The sequence below is a fragment of the Lycorma delicatula genome, chromosome 1 (genome assembly GCF_047948215.1).
Source record: "Lycorma delicatula isolate Av1 chromosome 1, ASM4794821v1, whole genome shotgun sequence".
Classification (NCBI taxonomy): Eukaryota; Metazoa; Arthropoda; class Insecta; order Hemiptera; family Fulgoridae; genus Lycorma; species Lycorma delicatula.
Window position 1 is genome coordinate 139136621 of NC_134455.1, and position 27699 is coordinate 139164319.

The 27699-nt window shown below is 30.9% G+C and overlaps 1 protein-coding gene across 10 annotated transcripts in view; it reads left to right on the forward strand.

Annotated features, from left to right (window-relative positions):
* Nucleotides 1-27699, forward strand: part of polybromo (protein) — a 315452-nt gene that overhangs the window by 197861 nt on the left and 89892 nt on the right. For all 10 annotated transcript variants that reach the window (XM_075362328.1, XM_075362291.1, XM_075362318.1 and 7 more), the window contains exons 23-26: nucleotides 318-556; nucleotides 9387-9559; nucleotides 13634-13806; nucleotides 14979-15293. In XM_075362328.1, the coding sequence (XP_075218443.1) occupies nucleotides 318-556; nucleotides 9387-9559; nucleotides 13634-13806; nucleotides 14979-15293 (900 nt within the window). The remainder of the gene's footprint in view (nucleotides 1-317; nucleotides 557-9386; nucleotides 9560-13633; nucleotides 13807-14978; nucleotides 15294-27699) is intronic.

Sequence of the window (27699 nt, forward strand, 5' to 3'; positions counted from 1 at the left end):
ACTGTTAATGGAAAAATTCAGATGGATAATTGTTTAGCTATAGAGTCTAACAGTCTCAAAACTAGAAGAAATGTGCTGAATTCAACTTCATCCTTCCTACAGCCTAGACCTGTTGTCCTGTGATTTTCATTTGTTTGGGCTGCTTAAAGAAGCTCTAGGAGGGCAATGATATGAAGATGAGGGCATGGTTGTCATGTCCACCTATTTCATTTATAAGAACAGAACATGGAAGTTCCTATTTATATTTTGAACTTCCTTCATAATAAATCATAAGATTGTGTAATTATTTTAACTTTTTTTCTTTCTTTTTTTAACAGAATGTTGTGTTGGAGTCAGCATGTGAAGATGGTTTAACGTATTATGAACAGTACAATTTTAATGGTTTTGTTATAAAAACTGGTGATTGTGTCTATTTAAAACCAACAGATAATAATGTTAACACTAGAAGTAATATTACATCTAGTAGTGTATCATCTCTTATTAATAGCAGTAGTACGAATAATAGTAAACAACATCCATTAATACAACAAGTTGATAGTATATGGACCACTAAAGAGTAAGTTATTTTTATTTATTATAAGACAGTTTTGTCCTTTATGCAGATTTAAATTTACATTTTGTAGCTGGTAGGACATTTTGATTTTGCAGTTGATACTAATCAACTGATAATTCATTTACAATCATTCGTTAATTTTTTATCCATCAAAAATAATGGCATATTAAAGTATGCAAAACAAAAGAGTTTTTACATACCTTCAGTGTCAGAGGAAAAATAATGATACTCTCACCATCCGTGGAGTATTCAATATGAGAATTTCTAATTCTACACTATAGTTCCATCAATATTTGCATAAGCTGAACGATGACATAAAATATGAAAATAATGAAAGCATTGGAGGTTCTACATGAAGATAGATCAAAATTACATTCTACTTACATTCTAGAAAAAATAAATAATTTTTTATAGAAGCATTTCTAAAGAGCCTTCAAACATCAACAAAAAAGACTTTCATCAGGCTTATAGTTGATTTCATGAATCAGGATAACCAGAATAAGCTTATGAAATATTCTAAAAAAACTGAAGTTTAAGCATTTTCGATAAAAGTTGATAAAGTTTTTTTTTATGAAAGGGTGGAATTTATTATTCATTCTGAAATAGATCCTCATTTCTTTAATTGAGTTTTATGAACTTACGAAGCGTGCTTTAAATTCAATGGCTACTTAGATAAACTACCATAATTGAGTTTATTGGTCTGTTGAAATCCATGTGTAACACAATAAAAATCATGTGGAATTATGGAGAAAGGAACTTAATGTATCTGAAGTTAATTTTTGATATAGGATCACAAAAAAATAAATGGAAATGGAACAGGCAGTAGTATCTTAAGATGCTGTAAGAAGTTGTTATCCTTGAGATAATGCTGTGTGACATTGTCCCTATGCTTGGTGCAAGGGTAGGCATTTCTTCCTGTGCTTTTCAAGTTAGAATCTACCTCGATCAAAGTTTTCCTTAATGGATCAGATGTTGATTGAAGATGCTTACTCTAGGGAATCATCAGACATGATATTTTCTTAAAATCCAGATAACCTTAATAAGCTGTATCGGTTGATTTTATGAATCAGGACTAAACTTTATTGAAAAAATGTCTAATTCGGTGATTAAATGCTACCACGAACACATTAGAACAGCAGGATAATACCGGATAATTCAAAAAGGACTTCACAACTTTAAAAGCATATAAAAATTTATTTCGATAACTTACAGATTCAGTTGAGGTCTCATTTTAACGAGTACAGTATTTTCAAATAGCTTAATGTAAAATTTATCCAAGCATGTGTTAATTTTAAAAGTTATATTTTTTTGAGAAATACTCTTTTAGTTTATGTTATGTTATTTACACTGTGGACTGGAATGTAATCTATGCACACTTGGTTATCTTAAATATGAAAAGAAATGTTTTGATGATTATGTAATTTATTGATTAGAAATAGTTTGTTTTTGATATGCTGACAGTTCAGTTTTGTGGTTGCAAACTCAAATGCTTCTAGGAGCATGATTGACAGCATAGAAGCCTGATGGTGGCCAGGGGGGGGGGATAAATCAAGAACATAATGTTTAGGTAAATTTCATTTAAGTTATTGATATGTTTCTGGACATTGTTATTTATAAGTATTTAATGAAAAAGAAAAGATTGTTTGGAAGTGTTGACTGATGGTTGAGCTATTTTTTCAATTAATGTGACTGTATTTTACTGTAGTATCATCCTTTACTCTATATTAAAAAAATATTCAGTTGAAAATTTAATGAATTTTCAACTAAGAGATTTAATTAAATTTTACATGAGTCCAGCAAGTTTCATCCTGCAGTTTCCAAATGTGATTATAAGATGTGCTTCATGATTCATGATTAATTTCATAATGATATCAGTGGTTCTTCCATCGCATAAATTTTTTTGCATATAAAATACATAGCAATTGATATATTTTGTTAAAGAAATAACCAGTTTTCAGTATCTCTTGAAGTATAAAGTAAAGTCAGTCGTAGTTTTTGTAATTTTATAAAGGTAAAAGACAAAGATTCTTTATAAAATGATCACATAATGATAGAGAGATGTAGATAGAGTATACTGTCATGTCTATAAAAAACATTAAATTCTGTTCATCATATCTTCATTTTGGTATTTTATTTATAACAGATTTTAAAATTATTGAAGCCAGTATGTCTTTAATTACCATGAGTTGTAGTTGAAGAGATAACAAGATCTTCATTGAAAGAATAAAAAATGAAAATATATAAAAGTTTTTGAAATTTAGTAAATATTTTTCAAACATTATGATGAATAATGTTTCAAAGTTTGAAACAATCTATCTGGTCATAGATTTCACAGTGTATAACATCGGTTTACAAATTAAAAGAAAGATTTCAGAACTTAATTTAGAACAGTTAGATATACTTAAATCTTTTTTTTTTTTTTTAAGACTGAAATCACAGTTTTCCTCTGTTAGTTACAACCCTTCAAAAATAACAGGACATTTTTAACCTTTTGATCTTATATTATTTAAGTTTTGACATAATCTGTTTAATTATTTTTTAACTATTTCTTTGTAATAACTAACAGAAATAAATAAAACATAAATTTTTAACTTTTACAGAAAGTTATATCTATTTAATTAAGAAATTATTATTTTCTTTTACATAATAAAAACTCTGTTCTTTTTAAAAATAGCAGCCTCAATCATCATAGTCATCTAAGACATACACTTAGTAACTGTTATGTTTTCAATATATCTTGATCTAAATTTTCTCAGTTTGTTGCTCACAGCATCCTAATTTGGGAAAAAGACAAAATGAGAGAGAATGTAAAAAATGAATAGTTAGTGGTATTCTGCAGCTTAAATGTTTGTTGTCTGTTAAGAGTTTCTTTTTTAGAGAATAGATCACTATTTTCAGCTTTCTTTATCTCCAAGAAAATCCTTTTTTTTTGTCTTAGTCATTTGACTGGTTTGATGCAGCTCTCCAAGATTCCCTATCTAGTGCTAGTCGTTTCATTTCAGTACACCCTCTACATCCTACATCCCTAACAATTTGTTTTACATATTCCAAATGTGGCCTGCCTACATAATTTTTCCCTTCTACCTGTCCTTCCAATATTAAAGCGACTATTCCAGGATGCCTTAGTATGTGGCCTATAAGTCTGTCTCTTCTTTTAACTATATTTTTCCAAATGCTTCTTTCTTCATCTATTTGCCGCAATACCTCTTCATTTGTCACTTTATCCACCCATCTGATTTTTAACATTCTCCTATAGCACCACATTTCAAAAGCTTCTAATCTTTTCTTCTCAGATACTCCGATTGTCCAAGTTTCACTTCCATATAAAGCGACACTCCAAACATACACTTTCAAAAATCTTTTCCTGAGATTTAAATTAATTTTTGATGTAAACAAATTATATTTCTTACTGAAGGCTCGTTTAGCTTGTGCTATTCGGCATTTTATATCGCTCCTGCTTCGTCCATCTTTAGTAATTTTACTTCCCAAATAACAAAATTCTTCTACCTCCATAACCTTTTCTCCTCCTATTTTCACATTCAGTGGTCCATCTTTGTTATTTCTACTACATTTCATTACTTTTGTTTTGTTCTTGTTTATTTTCATGCGATAGTTCTTGCGTAGGACTTCATCTATGCCGTTCATTGTTTCTTCTAAATCCTTTTTACTCTCGGCTAGAATTACTATATCATCAGCAAATCGTAGCATCTTTATCTTTTCACCTTGTACTGTTACTCCAAATCTAAATTGTTCTTTAACATCATTAACTGCTAGTTCCATGTAAAGATTAAAAAGTAATGGAGATAGGGAACATCCTTGTCGGACTCCCTTTCTTATTAGGGCTTCTTTCTTATGTTCTTCAATTGTTATTGTTGCTGTTTGGTTCCTGTACATGTTAGCAATTGTTCTTCTATCTCTGTATTTGAACCCTAATTTTTTTTAAATGCTGAACATTTTATTCCAATCTACGTTATCGAAAGCCTTTTCTAGGTCTATAAACGCCAAGTATGTTGGTTTGTTTTTCTTTAATCTTCCTTCTACTATTAATCTGAGGCCTAAAATTGCTTCCCTTGTCCCTAACTTTTCCTGAAACCAAATTGGTCTTCTCCTAACACTTCTTCCACTCTCCTCTCAATTGTTCTGTATAAAATTCTAGTTAAGATTTTTGATGCATGACTAGTTAAACTAATTGTTCTATATTCTTCACATTTATCTGCCCCTGCTTTCTTTGGTATCATAACTATAACACTTTTTTTGAAGTCTGACGGAAATTCCTCTTTTTCATAAATATTACACACCAGTTTGTATAATCTATCAATCGCTTCCTCACCTGCACTGCGCAGTAATTCTACGGGTATTCCGTCTATTCCAGGAGCCTTTCTGCCATTTAAATCTTTTAATGCTCTCTTAAATTCAGATCTCAGTATTGTTTCTCCCATTTCATCCTCCTCAACTTCCTCTTCTTCCTCTATAACACCATTTTCTAATTCATTTCCTCCGTATAACTCTTCAATATATTCCACCCATCTATCGACTTTACCTTTCGTATTATATATTGGTGTACCATCTTTAACACATTATTTGATTTTAATTTATGTACCCCAAAATTTTCCTTAACTTTCCTGTATGATCCGTCTATTTTACCAATGTTCATTTCTCTTTCCACTTCTGAACACTTTTCTTTAATCCACTCTTCTTTCGCCAGTTTGCACTTCCTATTTATAGCATTTCTTAATTGCCGATAGTTCCTTTTACTTTCTTCATCATTAGCATTCTTATATTTTCTACGTTCATCCATCAGCTGCAATATATCGTCTGAAACCCAAGGTTTTCTACCAGTTCTCTTTATTCCGCCTAAGTTTGCTTCTGCTGATTTAAGAATTTCCTTTTTAACATTCTCCCATTCTTCTTCTACATTTTCTACCTTATCTTTTTTACTCAGACCTCTTGCGATGTCCTCCTCAAAAATCTTCTTTACCTCCTCTTCCTCAAGCTTCTCTAAATTCCACAAATTCATCTGACAACTTTTCTTCAGGTTTTTAAACCCCAATCTACATTTCATTATCACCAAATTATGGTCGCTATCAATGTCTGCTCCAGGGTAAGTTTTGCAGTCAACGAGTTGATTTCTAAATCTTTGCTTAACCATGATATAATCTATCTGATACCTTGCAGTATCGCCTGGCTTTTTCCAAGTGTATATTCTTCTATTATGATTTTTAAATTGGGTGTTGGCAATTACTAAATTATACTTCGTGCAAAACTCTATAAGTCGGTCCCCTCTTTCATTCCTTTTGCCCAGCCCGTATTCACCCACTATATTTCCTTCCTTGCCTTTTCCAATGCTTGCATTCCAATCTCCAACTATTATTAAATTTTCATCTCCTTTTACGTGTTTAATTGCTTCATCAATCTCTTCGTATACACACTCTACCTCATCATCATCATGGGCGCTTGTAGGCATGTAAACGTTAACAATCGTTGTCGGTTTAGGTTTTGATTTTATCCTTATTACAATGATTCTATCGCTATGCGTTTTGAAATACTCCACTCTCCTCCCTATCTTCTTGTTCATCACGAAACCTACTCCTGCCTGCCTATTATTTGACGCTGAGTTAATTACTCTAAAATCACCTGACCAAAAGTCGCCTTCCTCTTCCCACCGAACCTCACTAATTCCTACTATATCCACATTCACCCTATCCATTTCCCTTTTTAAATTTTCTAGCCTACCAACCTTTTTTAAGCTTCTAACATTCCACGCTCCGACTCGTAGAATGTTATTTTTTAATTTTCTGGTGACCCCTTCCTTAGTAGTCCCCACCCGGAGATCCGAACGGGGGACTATTTTACCTCCGGAATATTTTACCAAGGAAGGCGCCTCCATTATTGCTATGTGAAAATGCAGAGAGCCACATTTTCTTGGAAAAAAAGCAGCTGTAGTTTTCCATTGCTTTCAGCTGCGCAGTACTCAGAGGACTGAGTGATGTTGATACGGCCGTTTAAGTCATTGTGACTCACGCCCCTAACAACTACTGAAAGAGCTGCTGCCCTCTTTCAGGAATCATTCCTTAGTCTGGCTCTCAACAGATACCTCTCCGATATGGTTGCACCTTCGGTCCAGCTACTCTGTATCCCTGAGCACTCAAGCCCCCTCACCAACGGCAAGGTCTCATGATTCATAGAGGAGGAAGAAAATCCTAAACAATCTTAATTATTTCTATGCTGCTAGTTGGTTAGGATTAAATTTATCAAGTATGATTACATAATAATTTTCTGATTTCAGGCCTAAGGAATATTCGCACTTTCAATTAAGTATCACTTAATCATGAAAATATCTAACTTAAATATTTGATGCCTTCCTCATTTTGACCTAATGCGTTCACAAAATTCTTCATCAGTCCTAGCTTTATACGTAAAAGTGATAAAATAACTCATTGAGATTCTTAAAAGTGAAATATTCTTAATTTTTGCATCCAGTAGTGAATTGTCTCTGTTTAATCGGTCCTTAACCATGTAATGTCGATCAGTAGCATGACTGTTGTGTAAACATAAGAAACAAGAATATTTTTTAAATCCATCCTGTAGACAGGAGAATCCTGATAACTTTCATGTCACCATACATTTATTTGTGTTTATCATACTTAATAACTTTCAAAACGATATAGTTTGGTGTATGTTTCATTTATTCCTACAGCATTAGCTACCAGTATAGAAGAAAGTTTATTTGAATTATGCTTCAACACTTTTTATGTAAGTATAAATAAACAGATTGTGTAATATCTGGGTAAAAAATCAGCCCACTAACAGCACTAAAGGAACAAATTAAGCCACACATAATAAAATATTTCATTAATTTTTGGTTTTTATTTCTATACAATGAAATTTTAGTATAATTGCTAATGAATTTCACTCCTACATACATTTGGTATGAACCAGATCAACGAGTTCTCCTTATGTGATTGAGAATTTGATCCATCGAGTGTAAATGTTGTATCAGTTAAGTCGATACTTTTGTAATAGTATCAGGAGAACCTTCATTAAAATCAGAAGCCAAAACAGTATTAACAAGTTTGGATATCTTTTATATATTAAAATATAATGATTCACCCCATAAGTTTAGGCAGTGTTAACTTTAAAACAAGATGTAATATATTTTAGAATGCATATTCTGGTTTAGTATGAAAAATATTAAAACATTCATTTTCCTTTCCTCCATAAAATTATGTTACCGCTAATTTGCTGAGTAAGGTCATATGAATCAGGCCTCGAAAAATAATTTACTTGGAGATTATCCTAAAAAAACCCCTGTCTAATAAAGTATCTAAAAATGTTTAAAGGCAGTCAAATTAAAATTGAACAGACTAAAATTTTTATTTATAATTTTTTAAATGTTATTCCAAACTTACAAATTATTTAATTGTATTTTTCATTTTTTTGTTTATTTTTATTATTCATAAATGCTTACTACTTGAGAATTACGTGAATTAAGTATGTAGGTTAAGCCGTAAAAGAATAAGTGGAATGTGTGTTTTGGGAATAAGTGGTAACATTGTTTTTCATAAACTGTTATTGCAGAAAGGTGGCTCTATCTGTCTGACTTAGAGGATTTTTAAAAAAATCAAAGGGATAATTGTATTCTCTGTTAGCTGGTTCAAGCATAATAGAAGTTTTTTTACTGGGCTGTAGTAAATGACTATTAATAAAAAAAATTAATTTCTAAGATAGTTTTTCTAAATAAATAAGTCTCATCTAATCCTAAACTTCTTTTTCCTTACCTGACAATGGTTAGACATAAGTCTGTTCCAGTGACAATGGTTTTCATTTATTTTTTATTTTCTTATTATATTATTGTAATACTCTCATTATTTTTTTGTTATTATTTGCATAATAGAACTGCATTTCATTTCCTCTACAGGAAATTAATTTTTCCATTTTTTACATGGTTGACCGATTCTCTATTTTCCACATGCAAGATATCTTTCAACTAAATTTGGTAGCCGCATGTCATTCATTCTCTAACATGTTACTGCCATTATGTACTTGAAAACAAGCTGTTGCATTGAACACCAAATTGATTTTCTTTTGATGCAATAAATGTTAAAATCCCTTTTTAATGATTTAGACTTCTTTCATTCTACGTACCTAAATTCATTATTACTTTACTTTAATTCCTGGACTTTTTTTAACTTGAATGATTTTCTGTATTCGTGACTTGATTTGTATCTTTCCATATCCTTGAGGCTATGTTTGTGATGCCAGTATAATAAAAATTAATCCCCTGATTGTGGTAAATACCCAACTTTGGTTCAGGGATGGCTTCTCCAAGTTCTTCTGTCCTCTCAATAAAGACTACCCAGAGGAGAGATTTCTTTCTCTTCCTCCTTAGAGACTATTGGACAGTTTAAGTATGGATAGGGGCCCTAAACTGAGTGCTACTCTCTGGATCCAGATATACCTTGATTTTTTTTTCCAAGAAAGATACTACTCTTCCTCTCTACACGTCGCTGTCAATTTACACAGATGGGTGTTCCTAACCAAAAAATAATAAACTGCATCTCTTTATTAATTGTTCCACCATTACTCCTAGAGTGTTTTGAGGAGAAGTTTATTGAAGAATAAATAGGATTTGGAGTAACAATTGAAATGGTATTAGGTGCATTGATAGGATTTACCATAATAAAATGATTCAAGGTTATATAGTTCTCTTCTGGTTAAACTACTCAGAATTTTTTTTTTGATTGTAGTAGTTAATGTTATTCAGATTATTTAAAAAAATCATTAGGAAGAATTGTTTTTATATCGATTTCTTTTTTGTTTAATTTATTTTCAGAGGTCAAACGTTTATTCGAGGGCCATGGATGGTTCTTCCTTCTGAAATCCGACCAAATCCACCAAGAATGTTCTATAAGCAGGAAATATTCCTTAGTACACAAGAAGATACTAGTCCTGTATCAAGAATTGTTGGTAAATGTGCTGTTCTGGAACACAGTGAATACATTTCATGTAAGTACTTAGTAAATTAATGTTTGGTAATTATAAAGTTTGTAAAAATTATTATATTTTAATAATTAATTTTTAATTACTTTTATTTTATTATGTTTAGTTTTTTTAAAATAAATTTTATATTAAAGTTATTTAATAAAACTACATGGGAAATAAATAGTAGTTATTTTGATAAAGAATATGTAGACATGGATAAAATCATGAACACAAGTCATGAATGGTGACAAACCAACATGGCTTTTTTAAATTGGAAATTTGATTTTTATTTCATAAAAACCACATAATTTTATTAAAAATCTAAAAAAATCAATCACTTTAAGTTTATAGCTGCAGTGTAGCTCTTATATTTTACTTTCAATATTGTTACTGAAACACACCTTCACAAACTCAGGGCTTATTGATTCCACGTACTGCTAACTGGAAGTGGGAGAGGAAGTGAAAAAATTCATGTGTCATGGTTGTAAAGCAAGCATGAGACAAGTGAGAATGTGAACAAATCAACCTTGGTGGCAAATAACTTTTTGTTGATGAGTTCATGAATGGAATCTGAAGAATTGCTGCATTACCAGTTTTATGGTAGCAAACAGTTGGTTTTCTAGGAATATTGGCTGTCATACAAACATTTTACCCTAGAAGAATTAAGAGAGGAATAAAAAAAAATGGAGAAAATGGCGTTAAAAATTTGGGTACAGAAATTATGCAACTGTAAGGATTATTTGAGTAAATGTGGTATATATACACAGGTGTTAATAAAGTATGGAAACCCTTCAATACTTTTCAACATACAAAAATGAAATTTAGCAATTGCTCCAACTCAAAACAATAATTTTCAATGTGAGCCCACCACATCCACATTCTCCTGCCCAATCACCTGGGATATGGTGGGTTCATAGAAATTCAGAAATTTATGTGGAAAGGATAGGGTTGTGTTACATTATTTAAAGGGAATATAAAACAGAAATTTTGATGTAAAAAAACTTCCAGGCGTAAAAACTCTAGCTAAAATGTCAGTCATTTAATATTTTTCTGAACTAGTTTCAGAAGTGGCTACAGTATATCCCAAGTAGTTTTTCTATTTTGAAGAATAATCATTTTGAGGTAGGAGCAATTGCTAAATTAAATTTTTTAATGTCACTAGTAACAATTGTTTATAAAAAAAAAATTTTTTCTGTTAACATGCATTCAGTAAGATACGCCTTATAATATTTTTGCGCTGAAAAATCTGCCCACCAACATTGAATTGAGGACAGCATAATTAATATGGATTCAAAGAAAACTTTGTTTTAGGAATTATACAGCCTAAGTATGATATTGTCTGAACTAATGTCTGCTTTTCTTTAGTTCTTTCCTTTATTCGGCCTCAGGAGTGTCCCTTTCAGTCTCCATCAATATTTGGTAAACATATTTGGGCTATACTTTCCCTGGTAGCATGTTTCTATCATTGGCATTTCCTTGTGAAAGCGTGTAATGTGCTGATCGCTTAAGATTGTGCTAAGATTTGGTAGAAAAAAGTCAAAATGTGAATGCAATATTTGTATTTTTTAGAGATGTAGTGCATCTCAGATTTGTATAGTTTTCAAGAAGTTCATTCACCAATTCTACATAGTTTTCAGCCTTCTTTTAAGTGAAAAATGATTTAACTGTATTTTGAAATGACACTTTTGCTGCTTTCTCAGATTTATTCAAAGTAAAAATCCTTCATTAACTGACTTATCAGTGGACCACCAAATATTTGTTGTTTGATTTTTCTCTCGCTGGTCCTGGGAAACTTGGTCTTAAGGTTAGTCAGCCATTACAATCAATTTTTTTTGACAATTTTTTATCAAACCAAGATTTATGTATATTATTGGAAGATATATATTTTCTTTGGATCCACAAGAGCTTGACAAAAACATTTTTCTGCCCAGCTATGAGTGATTCTTTGTTCATGTTATACATATTTAAAATGACTTTTTTGTTTTGTGTTATTGCTTATGTCAAAAATTTGACAGTTTCTGCTGATTTGTTGTAAATGTCATTGCAGTTCCTTTATTATCTCTGGTATAAATTGGAATAATAATAGTCATCTATTTACGATAAGATTATGTAATGTACGGTTATATACTGATAAGAATAAAAATATTTGTGTATGATTTATGCATTTATTTTCTCTGGTATTAAAAGGATGATCCTCATTTATAGATATTAAATGATAAATGAATTCTGTAATGAATGAAAGGTGGCAACCCTGACTAGAATTACAACCGTTCGGATACAAGACAGACACTATTATTCTATCACGGAAGTTGACAAGTTTATTAATACCAGTTATTATTGTAGTTGCTTTACAAACATTACATTCAAGACAAACGAGCAATACAGATATTGTAAAACAACAGATTAGTAAACTACCTTGGAAAAAAATGCATTGTTTAGAATGGGCTGAAGAAATAGGTAAATTTCTCAGTGGAAAAATGAAAACCTAAAAAATTGTGTTTAATAAATTTTATTTACATCTAATTGAAAAACAAAATATGCTTCTTAAAAATTACGTTCTTCAAATGTATACATTTACTTTTGCACCTCTAGTGTATGTACTTCACTGAAGTTTCTCACATTTCAGCTGTATTTTTTGTGATTTCTTTACCAATATTACTTTTAAATTCATCAATACTTTCAGATTTAGTGTTAGAGAAACTGTTTTTTTAAAAAAAAACCATAAGATCTAGTCATGTGCACTTAAATCCAGAGATCGTACTGACCATGGAATATCCTAATTTCTCAAAGTAGCAAGATTCTCAAACAGCTGTTACTCTGCAGCATTAAAGATAGTGTGTACTGTTCCACTGTTTTGTTGAAATCTAGATGACCCACCAAATCTTCTTAAGTGATTAGTTAAAAAAGTTTCAATCATATTGATAGAACAGATGCAGTAACAGTTATTGCACGACCGATTTCATTTTGAAAAAAATACAATCTATTAATTCCCAGGGGTGATACAGCACACTAAACAACTACCTTTCCTTTGTAAAGAGATTCCTTGTGAAATAGATCTAGATTTTCTATTACATAATCAGAGATTTTGTTTTTGTTCAAAAATAAATAAAAATTTTCTTCATTTTGGCTTCTGTAAATCAGGGAAAAAAGTTTGGTGACTTTCTTCAATCTTACTTAAAATTAACTAAAAATGCAATATGTTTAGTGATCTGGAATAATTTTTGGTCGATCATATATGACTCTGCAAAACAGTAATTGTAATGGCTTCAACATTTTCAAGTGTATGAACTGTTCTTCTCTTACCAATAGGGATTTTTCTTTTGTGTTGAGGATGTTTCTTCTTAATTCCTAACCCAGGTGTTTAACACTAGAGCAGGTGGGGCAAGATCATGTTGATGGAGATTAAAGTGCTGGCGAAACTCATTACAAATGACTTGAGTGCACTCACTGTTTTTATAATATGATTTTACATTAAACGCACATTGTACATTACTCTACTGCTCTGTCAACTAATGGCAACAATATAACTGCATAGTAGTGGTACATATACGAATGTTCAGTCAAACAAAAGAAAATATGCCATTTCTTTGACTCATTTGTATATAATGTCTTCACCAAGAAGGAGGAATTAGATGGTTCATTATTTATATTGTTTATATTAATAATCAATAAAATAGAGCAATTCTTGCATTGAAATTTTAATTTTTAATGTATGCATAATTCATTATTAATTCAAACTCACTGTTCATTGTATATTGTTTATTATCTTTATAGATGTAAATTATTAATGGTAATACCCTAGCCAATATTTGGGTGAGCCATTTTCATGTAAAAAATTTTTTTGGCACCCATCATAATATCCCAGAAAACAAATCAATATTTAACCTATGCATTATAGACAGGCAGTTTTACCTTTTTGCTTGTAATCAATCTTTTCTCATGTTATGGAGTTTTCAAGCTACAATCTTAATAGGTATGAAGCTATTTATCCAGTTTTGGAGACAGTAATAGGTGGTGATCACTTATTACTTTCTCAGTCAGAGTCATCTATTATTAGTGAATAGTTTTAATGATTAATTTGTAAATTTTATATTACAGGTCGTCCTACTGAAATTTCAGAGAAGGATGTGTATTTATGTGAATCATTGTACGATGAAACTAAACAATGTATGAGAGAATTGCCTAGAGATGGTCTTAAAAAATATGTCCATTCATCGGCCGTGACACAAGATGAAATTTATTTCTTCCGCAGACTAATAAATCCTCCTAAGGTATGTTTTTAAAACTTTTCTTAAACTGTTGATTCTTAGTCATAATAAAAAAATCATACGTAATTAGTATATAGTGTTTGTGAGTTCGGATAAGTGTTTACACGTTAAAAAAAACAGTTATCGTGCCAAAGAAAGCAGAAGAGCCAAATGTAAGAGCTGTTGTACTATCAGGTTAACATCTCATACATAGAAAATAATTACTAGAATAATTAATAGGCAAATAAATGCATGGTGGAAGGTGTACTGGTGTTAGATAAGTCCAGTTCTTTTTCAGGAAGAGCATGAATTTATTCTGGTCCTAACACTGATCTTAGAAGGCAGGCTTATGTAGATATTGTGGCTTTTTTCTACATAAGCCTGAAAATATTGATACTGATCTCCATTCCTTACCATTCTGTGGTAAACTTCAGCTTCTACATAATTATTACATTTTGAGTTATTTTCTGTTTTTTTATTCTACTCTCCACTATTAAATTAATATTGGATGTTTAAATATATGGCTGACCTACCTAGTTTATTTTTTAACAAAATTCTTTCAAAATAACTGCTATTTTTTTCTTCAAATTAATATCTGTTTAATTTCAAAGGCCATATTGTTTTCTTTCCTATCCTCTATGTTTCAGACTACCATAAAGCATTACACTCCATGCTTCTTACAAAACTTCTGTCTAATTATATCAGATATTAGCAGACTTCTATTTTTTTTTGCGTGAAAGCTCACCTTGTTTATGCCAGTCTGCATTAGTCTATTCATTTTTTCTTCTAATTTTACTCCCTAAACAGCAAAATTCTCTCAATTCTGGTAAATTATGTTCACTATTTTATTTAATTATTTATTTTCTCATTTTCTACAACATTTCAATACTTTTGTTGAAGATACAAAAATACTAGTATTCGAAAAACTTTTATACTTTTGATAGAGATATGGGGAGAGTGAAATAAAAAAAGAAAAGATAACTCAAAATGTAATAATTATGTAGAGATTGGAAGATTATCACAGATTAGAAAGAAATGAAGAGTAGCATCAAAAAATAGCGTCAAATTATTTACAACTCAAAAAATCTTTCCTTGTTTTAAACTACAACAGCTTGGAAAACTGGAGTACAAAGATCAGTTGCGATTTGTTATTACATTTTATTGGAGTGAATTATGATCAAAATTGTGTTCGGTAGGTCGGTGGAGATCCAAATGTAGTTCATCATATCGAAAAGCAACACCACCATTTTTCGCCTCACCATAATACAGTATCCCCTCAGATGCCGATCCTACAGCAGCATTATCATCATCATCAGCAGCAGCAGCAGCAGCATCAACAAACAATGCAGCAACAAACACAACACCAACTTCAACATCCACATCTTCATCAGAATCAGCCGCAGCTGCAACCACAACCGGTACAACAGCAGCCGCAACCTGCACAACAGCAACAACCGCAACAATTACAGGGTCCACAACCAGTAGCTGCCCAACAGTATGAAAGTACTGGTGTAAGTATTAACACTGTTAGAGTTATACTGTATGTTATTTATTTAACGATAGCATACTGGAAAATGCATTTTAATAAAAATACCTTGTTTGATTTAAAATCTATGCAAAGTTACTGCCATTAATCAGTGATTTAATTAAAAATAATAAACCTTTAATTCAATATTGTAATATTCATTTTAATGTGGGCATATTCTGCATTCTATACAGCGCTGAATGGAGCTCATGCAAGCTACATGCTTGCTTGGGTATGGGCTAATAACAGTCTATTCATTCTGTATTCAGATGCTACCATAAAAATTTCTATTAAAAAGAAATGTCATGTATTTATGAATGTTTTTGAAAACTGCCTATGAATGAACAAGTTTGAAATTATATTTTAATTTTTTGTTTCACATCAACATCGTTTAAGGAATTAAGTTTACAAAATCTGAACTTTAGCTCATATTTTTTTTAATTTATAAAACATTTGTTATGTTGCATGTTTAGTAGTTTCTAAACGATCCTGGATAAAGATATTTACTAAAAAAAGAATTTTTGAATATTTTATTTTCAAATAGTTTTTAGGCTTATATTAAGCTTGTGTTAATGTACCGCTTCTGAATGTTGAAAAGAGTTAATCTTTTGCACACAAAAAAAAATAATTTTTTTAATTTTATACTTATAGTATTTACCCATCATGGCTTCATCCGCAATAATTTAAATGAAGAATTGCGTAGATGGATTAAATTGAACAACTAATTGGCTCAACGCTAAGCTTTATTTGTCCGGCTTGTTTAAAAAAAGACACTTCGGTATTCATATATTGCTGAAATTTATTGTTATTAACTATAAATACATTTACATTATGAAGAAGTATTTTAAAAAAATAAGTATGATACAAAGTCACAGATTAGTACAATCATATCACAGGAAATTATTCAGAACCTCTTTGTACTCTACATTAGTAGTCCTTCCATTTTGTGCTAAAATCACTAAACTTGATGGAAAACTTATTCTGAAACAGGCCACCTAGAATTGACCAGGGAAGAAACGTCTTCTCTTAAATCTATTCCTGTTAGTTTCAATGACTCCTCTTAATGACTTATTAATAGTCATTGCAAAGTAGATAACAGAAATTGCATACTTTTGAACTCATATCGATAGTCAGCACTTCAGAATCATAAATGAGATAGGAAAGTTAATGAAAGAGGCAGGTTTCATCTCCTGTGATTTGAAGGACTTTATGGGATATTGATACCTGATCAACTTTGACGTTCTCTACTGTCGTATTTTAAATCTACATTAAACTTAACATGATATCAGCACTATTAAACACAACACTAATATTAAAAAAAAAACACTACACTGCTTTCAATAAACACCTGATACGCGCTAACACACATTACTTAACACGACACTAACATGAATAAATACTAGTAACATGACTTAACACTGTCAATATTAACTGGCTTCACAATATCACTAATCAACACTATTTCGGTTCAGTTCAAGGCAAACTTGAAACTGAACATTTCACTTCTTAAGCACTACTATATGTAGGGCAGAGATGAGCTAATTGGTTTTTAATTACTCCCCCACTTGTGCAAAATGTCATTAAGATGTCATTAACCAGTCAGGTGAGTGGTGAGGATAAATGGCCAGTATTATTAATATTATCAGGAAAATATTAACAACAGGTGATTTTAATTCGGTCAAAGTGAATTGTAATTTACAGCCCCAGATAAACATCAGAAAGAATGAAGAAAAATATTATGTAAGGAATGTTTATGGTGTAAAACTTACTGAATAAATCATTAATTTTAGAAGATATTAAGAAATCTTTCAAATTTCTGCTCGATAACATTTCAAGCACTAGATATCAAAAAATTCAGAAATTTGTGTTTAGATATTTGTATTAAAAACATATTTACTAAATATCAAGTTGATTTCTCATTTTGTTCCACAAACATTTGAAAAAAGGTAAAATTCAGTTTTACCTCATTTCATCCTCTTAGAAGTAGAATTTCGCAGACTCAGAAACTGGTTTTGAAATATTCATTTTAGGAATATCTATGAGCTAGATCACCTGAATAAATATCATTAATTAATTAATTTTAAAAAGTCGTCATCGATATCTTTGACTTTTTAAAATTTCACTCCTTCAAACACAAGATATTGAAAAACACAGAAATTAGTTTTTATTTGTATAAGAAATATTTTAAAACGAAGATCAAGTCAATATCTTTTTAGAAGCTGAGAAAATTTTTAAAAAGAATGTGAAGTATTATTCATCCTGTTAGAAGTTGAATTTCACAAAATCCTTTACTAGCACACCTCTATAAAACAAGCATACCGTCATTATTTTGTGACTAACTTAATAGTTTAGGCTGGGCACTGATGAGTATGTAAATCGGTCAGGACATCATTCATAAATTATTTTAATTTACACAAATAAAGCTACATTTTAAAATCATAAAATTGCTAAATTTATTTCTAGTATACTAAGTAATTTGTTATTAATATTAAATTATTTAATTTTATTTATCAATTATACATAAAATCACCATCAAATTGCTGTGAATAATTTGATGTACGGTTAATAAATGTTTGTACTGTTTTGTTAATTATTCCAAGAAAAAAAAAAAAAATTATAAAATGAAATTATATCGCAAAAGAAAAGAAAAGGTAATTAAACCTAGTTAGTTTCTTGTTTATAAGCGAAACACGATGTTTTCCAATATATGTGTCATCAAAAGTTAACCAAATTTTTGAAAATTTATAACCTGCTGCTAAGTAGTGATTAAATTCAAACAAGAAACAAAACTAGATAGATTAATTTTTTTTTAAGTTAAATAAAAATTTAATTAATTCAGAAGAAATAATTAGTATTATGTTGTATAATTTTGTTTTATAATTGTTAATCATTTTCTTGGAATAATTATAAAAAAGGTAGTAGACTTATAAACCACACACATTATCTATGTTACCAGTTCAAAAAAATATTCACTAGATGGATTGTAACTACCTCGCTTTAAATACATGAAAACATTAAATGCGTTTCTAAGGTAGAATGTAACATTGCTAACCGTGTAAATAGAATTCATATTGATGTAATAAAATTAGTATCTTTTATTGCCCGTAATAAAATTTTCTATATTTTATTAGATGAAAAAATCACTCGGTTTGATGAAATTTTTTTATCGGCACCAAAGTCTAATCATTTTGGTTTTATTTTAATAACTTATTTTAAAGTTCCTTAATAACATGCTAAGCTTGTCATCATTACTAAATACTTATTATGTTTTTGTGTGTTTCCCTCTGAGGTATAATATTAATTCTTAGAATCCTCCCAAAAAGGCAAGACATGTTTTCAAGATATAAAAACATGTTGCCAGATCACTGTTTGGCGTCAATAACTAGACAATAACTTCAGACAATAGTCTGAAAAATTCCCAAAGTAAATTAAATAAAAATACAGATTTAAAGATAAACAAATTACTCATCAGCCTTCTACACATAACCCGTCTCTAGTTATACACTCGTTGCAGTGCCAGTAGAGCCCATCAAATTCTCTGGAAAAATCATTTGTGGGATTGTCTTCAACTGCTCGGTGCGAGCCCTTTGGATGGCTGGAATTTCATCGAAAAAGCAGCCTTTCATCTTCAACTTTAGTTTTAGGAACAGAAAATACTCTGCTGGAGCTAAGTTGGGTGAATAGGGCGGGTGGGATAAGATGGTGATTGGATTTGAGGCGTAATAACATGTTAAAACTGTTGCGGCATTGTTGTGCAAGAGAGTCCAACTGCCCGGATCCCAGTACTCAAGCTGGATTTGACGAATGCAACGCATCAGGCATTTCATTATTTTTAAATAGAATTTAGAATTCATGGTTTGATCAGTTGGAACAAATTCATGATGAATCAGGTCCTTTGAGTCGAAGAATGCAATCAACATAGTTTTCATTCTCAATTTTTCCTGTCTGACTTTCGCTGGCCTTTGTGCTCCATGACTCAACCAAGCAGTGGATTGATGTTTCATTTGCGGATCTTACATGAAGCACCATCTTTCATCTCCAGTTTCAATTGTTTGCAAAAAATTCAGATCACTATCAGCAGTTTCAGCAAAGTCTTAAGCGCAAGAAAGACGCACCTGTTTTTGTTCTTTTTTCAAGAAGTGTGGATTAAAATGAGAGCACACCTTTCAGAGATTCATTTTTTCTGTTAGAATTGTATGTACCGCATCTTTACCAGTGTTTAGCACTTCTGCTGTGGCCTGAAGAGCAAGATGAGGTTGTTCGAGCAGGAGCGTGTGCACTTTCAAACATTTTTGTTGTGAACAGCTGTTGACAGCTCCTGCTTCGTTCATCATCATGCAATGATACCCTGCCATCTTTAAATTGGTTCACCATATGTATGTTGCAGTATGAGACGTGGCTCCATCATCTAATGCTTGCTATATCATAGAATAAGTTTCAACGAAAGATTTTTGAAGTCAAATACAAAATTTTATAATGCTCCTCTGTTCCGTGTCGTGAGCTCACACAAGGTTACATGAACACAATTTATGAATATAACTCGAGACTGGAGTGATGAAACATGATAAAATTTTGTACACATACTCATCAGACATCATACTACATAGTTCCTTGGTTGTCCGATAGATGGAGCTACTTGTATCAACTACAGAAATTTAGTTCGAGAACTTTTCAGACCTACTGTGTAAACCATTAAATCTTGAATATTTAGAAATATAAAAATATTAACTTATACATGTATGTATATTTATGAACTACCATTTTTTGCTAAAAGGAATAGCCATTTGTTCTTAAAACATAACAAAATCCATCTCTTATCAAACTGGAGAGAAGAATTGAAGAAAAGGTATTTTTGTGCTTATTTAATGCAATACTTCAGTTTATTTGTTTCCATTGCTGTTTTTTATGTAAATTACTAAACTGTTTTTAAAAAATCTCCAAAAAATTTATTTAAGATATAATGAAAGGTTTTCTTTTATACAAACAATATTACTACTAATTAAACATTTTTAAAATAACTTAAATTTTATAAAGTTTGTATGTTATATACAGTGCTAGAACAGCATGGAGTAACTAAATTCTATTACAATTAAAAATTGTTGGTCAGTATTGTCACAGAGTAACACAGAAGACATTGAAACAGGAAATGTTCATATTTTTGCTGATGAACGCGCACTGGAATTCTCAAATTCAACTAGGCAAGAATTGTCTGTAAGTGATCTCAATGAGTGGGTTCAAGAAGACAATCAAACACCTGTTGCCCATTACTTGATCAATGAAGAAATTGTAAACTCCGTTCTACAACCTAATGGCAATTTGTCAGAAGAAGAAGGGGAACCTTCCCCTTCTGCAGAGGTTGCTGTTATGGAGAGGTCTACACCCTCAATAAAAGACGTTCGGGAAAGTATAAATAGTAACATAACATCGATGGAGCAACAGAGTGATAGTGATGATTGTCGTTTATTGCATTTACAAAGTGTAAATGAAATAACGCGGTTAGCCTATAATGTGGGTGTTATGTAAGTCTCCCAATAACCGCATTATAGCAGGGTCACACTGTATTTAATCAATTCTTTACTTTTATCAGATTTATTAAGCATTTTATCTTGAAAAAAATGACACCTCATTTGTATAAATCCATTGACAAACAATCCAGTTATTGCAAATAATTAATATTATAAAAAAGTAACGTACAACCGTGAAACAAAAAACAATAACTTCTTATTTTAAAAAATAATTTACATTCAAAGAAAAAATATTGTATCTTCTGTATGAAGCTTGTTTCTTGGTTAGTACACATTATACTGTATTGGCTTATTCTATTTAACCATTATTGCTTGATTTTTTGCCTATTTTTTTAATTGATCACTTTGTGATTTAAAATTTACTTCTAGAAATAACGCGGTTAGCCTATAATGTGGGTGTTATGTAAGTCTCCCAATAACCGCATTATAGCAGGGTCACACTGTATTTAATCAATTCTTTACTTTTATCAGATTTATTAAGCATTTTATCTTGAAAAAAATGACACCTCATTTGTATAAATCCATTGACAAACAATCCAGTTATTGCAAATAATTAACCCAGTAGTACACTTGCACATCAAAATGCGAGGTGATAATTTTTATTAATTTACTATTATTATTTATTATAAATCATTTTTATTACATTTAGTGGAGGAAATAAAAACAGCCAAAAACTACCAGTTTGAATTACGATGCGTAAGCATACTGCCAGGTTAATTGTTTGCAATAACTTGATTGTCAATGGATTTTTACAAATCCATTGTTTTGATTGGTATGAGTGTATCTCTGGTCTCTTTTCACGAGCAGAGATTGCTTTGTATAAAGTCTTTTTCAGTGCTATTTTTGAGTTGGTGGTCAAGTGTGGTATGAGTGTAGCACTGATTTAACTTTAAATTCGTTCGTTTTCTGACTGAAGCATTCACAGTCATGAACGGTGTTGTCAAATCTGTACTAGGCATGGGGTTCACGCTTCCGCGGTTTTGGTTAGTTAATTTGAGGGAATCATGTTAGGTTGGATGTGAAGATGTCCATTTGAGACCTACGTGAAGGCAAAATTTGATATTTATTTACTGATGCAAATGTCTGCCAAGGCAATTACATCGGTGGCATCACGACCGAAACCTGGCTGATGACTGTGAGATGTAATCAGTTAGAGGGTTTAAAGATGACCTCCGGTAAAGCCCCTCAGAGCTTGGAATGGAGGGGATGGTGTGGCGACCAGTAACATCACAAGGTGGATGTCTTCCCCCTATGGGGTTGGGATGCCTGGACGATCACTGTTTTTGTAAAACACCTTGACGGTAAAAGCAAGTTGAGCACCAAAAGTTTTTCATAAATATTAAATGGCAGTGTGGTAACCGCTCTTGTATAAATTACATACATATTTCTACCTATCACCCAAACTTATTAACATCATTTTCAAAATTTCCTGGTTCTTTTAAGACAATATATTAAAATTTTATTAACATAAAATTATAAATAGAATGGAAAAGACCACTATCTGTATACCAAAAAACTATAATTATGCTGTCATTTGTATTTAAAACTTTTTTTAACATTCCCATTATTCAGTACTGGTCTCATACTCGATTCTATTTAAAATTTGAAAACACCTTATTACGTTCATTACTAGCTTTAAATATAGCATGATCACTAGTCTGGAAAAACAGACTCAAACCAGAGAAGGGTACACCCTAATAATTATCCACATGGTCTGTTCTTATTTTCTTGTCTTTATACATTAAGTTAGTATTATTTCTCTAATCTACCGCTTTTACTGAATATTATAATTCATTTTTTCTCCATATTAACCCCAAAGAACCTGTTTTAGAATAATCCTCCAGGACTTTTAATTTTTTTAAACATTTTTTAATATTATGGAAATAGAAGTAATAAATTTATATTAACTGTTGTAACTTAAATTTTTTTTGTGTTAATATCAACTATCAGGTTCAACTATACTGGTTTAATACTGTTTGCCGTTCCTTTGTGTTGTGTGCTAATCTTTTTAACATAAACATTATTACTACACTGTATCCTGTACTCTCAGTTATCTGTTTTGTTAATTCCAGTTTTTATTTTAGTCTTTATGTATAGTATTTCTTACCATGTACATGTTCTTCCATCACCAGATTAACTAAACTTGGCTGTCTTACTGCAGGGAGCATTGATCTTGTTCATCTCTTTATAAGTAAGTAAGTCTACCACAAATTTCTCTCCTTTTTTTATTGAGTCATAAGATCTCTTTGTTTCAAATTTTATGCCTGATTTTCAATAGCGTCTGTAACGCCATAAAAAGTCTATTCTTTTTTTTCTGTTTTCCTATTTTTTTTTTAATGTTTCAATATTATGAAACACTATTTTCCATACATATATTTGAATAATTTTTTTCTGATTTGTAGATCTGTATTTAATACTACAGTCTCTTGTCTGTATGAAGGCTGTCTTTGCGTACATCAATATGCTTTTTATGTCTGTATTACTTTGTTCATCTCTTGTAATTTTACTAGCTTAATAATAAATTATCCCACTTCTGGTATATTATTTCCTCATTATCCTGCTGTCCATTATACTCTATTATTACATGGGAGAGACTGAAATTTCCCCCAGAAAATAAATCCGTGCCTTTCAGTTCATTCAACTTATTTTTTCTCTTTGGTCAGTTATCCCATGTTCAAAATTTTCCTTCAATTTTTTGTAATTGAAGGATAATTTTGATTATTGGATTTCTCTTTGATTATTGTTTTTTCTTTGATTATTGATTGCAACAAGCAAGTTTATCTTGTCACTCTTTTTGGAATCCGACCTTGCATTTCTTCATCGTCTATGTCTTTAACTGTATCTGATTCTTATTAATGATTCCTTCTGTATTTAAGTCTTTTTATTAAACTTTTATTTCTGTCTACAGTATCAAATGCTTTCTTCAGATCTGAAAAAACCATATAGGCGAGTTTGTTCTTTTTAAGTTTGCTGTTTAAAATTAATCTGAGGGGCCTTTCTTGTACCCATGCTCTTTCTGGTGTGGAAAGAGCAAACAAATTGATTGATTTTCATCAATACACCTTCCTCAACCAGTTCTATTCAGCTGTAAATTACCTTCATGTAAATATTTTCTATGCGTGAGAAACTGATTGTGTGATAATTCTCTCATTTAGCTGGTTCTCCTTTCTTTGGTGTGACAACAGTTAGACTCAAATATGAAGATACAATTTAATTTTCATAAATTTTGCATTCTTACCTGTAAAATTTGTCAATCCTACTTCACCATTCGATATAGTAATTCCTTTAAACTTTAATAATTTGCTTGTTTTCATATTCGTACATCTTTTACATTGTGTTAGCTTTTTCCAAGTTTCTCAACTTTTTCCCCAGGTATCTATTCTTGGGCGTTTTAATCCAGTTTTTTCCTTCTGCATTTACAATATCATCACGCCACTTTCTTATTAACTTCATGTTTTCGGTGTCTGTCATATGGATACCAGTCTAATTACTCTCCTAGTCCATCTCTCATCACTTGATCTTGTAGTTTGCTCCTTCTTACATTCTTAAAATCTGTTTGTTTTTCTGCTTTTCTTATGTGTTATTTGTTTTACAGCCATATGTATCATTATTATTGGAATGTAGCCTTCCCTGTTCTCTTTTCTGATATATTTCCTAAGATATTGTTTAATTTTTCCAGAAGAATATCTACCAGACCAAATACATCTGATTACATAATTAATTTTGCACTTTTATTCTCTTTCCCATCTACATGTAATCAGTTCATAACCTGAGGTTAAATAACATACATTGATTATTTATAATTTTGCCCTATTTATTTTTAGTCTAAATTCTTTTGATTCCTTGTTTAATTCTTTTTACATGTGCCATGCTCTTCAGGGTATTTCATTACAATTACTGAGTCAATTCAAAACAAGTGATTTATCTGAGATAGTTAACTCTTAAAAAATCACTAAAAATTTATAGCAGGATAGTACTTAATGTATTTAGTGTGATAAAAATTTACACGCATCTATAGTCCAAACATCATCTCGTAAAGCTTTTTTTTTTTGTTTGGATCGGTCGAGGAATCATAGGTTTTACTGAGTAGGGAAAAAAGTAAAAGCAAATATTCAAAACCAGTTCAAATCACAAGACGATCTTTTGCTGTCATCATGATAAATCTAGTACAGTGATAAAAGTTTATGTGTTACTGGCGATTATGCTGAAAAATAGGTAAGTTGCTAAATTTATTGATAAATTGGATTAAAAATTGAATTTAGTGAATGTGGTATGATATAGAACTCTTCTGGCTATTTACAGGTTAATTAATATGTATAAGAATTATCACTTGTCTTAAAAATTAATCTGTAGATTTGATAAAGTAGTGAACACTTGTGAATGTGGGTAAATATTAATTTATATTGTTTTGTTTTTGCTAACTTATTCAAGTTTCTGGTCATTTTGTTTTTCTAACTGAATTAATTTTTGATTTAATCTAATTGTCAACAATTTTGTCAACTTTTGCTGTTTTTATTCTTTTTTATTGCATAATCACCTCTCCAAATCTTTTATTTCAATTTCTTTTTTTTAAACTTGGTTTTTACTATGTTTCATTTTTATGTTAACATTTAATCAATATACATTCATTCATTTCCCCCCCTCTCACCCACTCACTCTCATTGTGTGTGTGTGTGTGTGTGTGTGTGTGTGTGTGTGTGTGTGTGTGCGCGCGTGTGTGTGTGTGTGTGTGTGTGTGTGTGTGCATGTGTGCATGTGTGCATAAAAAAAATTATAGTTTTTTATGTAGGGTTATATGTAATTAATTAAAACAGTGTAAAATTTCATAAAATCTCATTAACTTTGACTCATCTTAATTTAGACAGTGGAAGGGGAAAAAATTAATATAGAAATTTCATTGTAATAATTAATTAGTATATTTCAAAAATAAAATTAATAAATTATCTCAAATCAGATCAGTTAATTTTAATACATGTGCTGATTTTCTGAGAAATACTCACACAAGTAATTGTCGTTCATATTGCAGACCGATTTCCTTCTTCTGGCTGTAGTAGTGTCTTGTGTTGGTTTAAATGTTTTTTAAATCATTTCTATATAGTTAAAATTTGATTATGTTATTTGTAAATTGTTTAAAAATTCAATTTAATTTTATATTATTATACAATGTTTTTCCTTTGTGTTAATTTTATTGCTGCTTATATAATAAGTACCTTTTTTCTTCTGTATTGCCTTCACTAGAACCCATAATATTACAAAAAAATATTATTTGTGTTAATTTGCTTCAAATTCTACTTGCTTTTATTTTTGTCAGTTATAATCTTTTATTAAATTACATTTTCAGTGAGGAAATTACAAAATACTATTTCTTGAAGAATGTAGATTAGGAATAGAAGACTTTTCTTTACTCATTAGGAATACCTCAGCAACTAATTTGCTGAATTGCAGTGATCAGGGAGACACTTGTTTGGTCAAAAATGATTATTTTTGCCATTGACTGGCTGCTTCATACCAGGTGGTAACAAACTGATTTGATTGTATCAAATGGCTTTGTAAATTACTATTATTGAAATATTTGGGAAAACATTGAAACTCTTAAATGAATATTTTCTTAAATTTTATAGTTTAAATTTTTATTTAACTCATCTCATAGCTGTAGGTAGATTGTGAGATTATTTTATTCTAACATTCCTTGTAAACTGATAGTGTAGATCAGTGATTTTCAATCTTTTTAGCTCCATAACCCCCGAAAAAGTAAAAAAAAATATAATGAATATTTTAATGTGCAGTCAAGTGGTGTAAATGTGTTTTAATGGATAAATTTGTGAAAAAACGAAGTGATCCATCTACATCCAGAGAATCGATTAGTATAAAGGCAAGATTATCAATGACAGTTATTTAAATTATGGTGTTATTTCATTGGATGGAAAGCCACAGTGTGTTTTCTGCCTTCAAGACCTCTCCAATGAAAGCGTGAAGCCATAAAAAATAATTTGACCTTGGAAACTAAACATATGGGTCATAAAAATAAACGCTTGGAATTGTTTGAAAGAAAATATTACATACTTTTAGAAATTAAGAAGCTTTTATTTGTAATTCAAGCCGTACTGATAAAAGTACACTTGAAGCATTTTATATTGCAGCGTTAAGAGTAGCTAAGATGTCAAACCCCATAAAATCGCAGAAAATTTCATATTGCCTGTTGCAATTTATATGGTCACTGTTTTTCAATAGGCTTGGAAGATGCAAAAAAATTGAAAAAATTTTGCTTTCTAATGACAGTATCAAGGCAAATTGATGACATGGCTGCCAATGTTCACGATCAGTCAATTCAGCAAGTGAATATTTTAATATTCAGTTTGATGAATCAACAGATTTAGCAAATATTTCTCAGTTCTTATGTTTTGTGAGTTATGATTGCGATAGGGACAATAACAAAAATCAGTCGAGAATATGTTGTTTTGCCAATCAATACATCATGCAACAGGGTAGTCTTTTTTATGGAGCTATTAAAAAATATAACGTAGGTAAGGGTAAATGTATGTAGTAGTGATGGTGCGCCAGCCTCCGTGGTAGTATCTTGGCTTATGAGAGGTTTTTGGTTTGCTTGGCATTTCTTCCGCCACCACCCCATTCAGTCGCCCTAAAGCATGAGACCAAATGTCTGTGCCACAAACAGCTACTGAGCCTCAAAACAGTGTAGCGACCAGTATCATAAATAGCTCCTAGAGCTTACATAACAGCGTGAGCAGACTAAGCGTGGTGCCATACACCACCGGCTTACGTGTTCCAACCGCTCACTTGTCATATATTTACTAAAATGAGTAGGTGCACCCTGTCAAATACTAAAAATATATATGACATCCATAA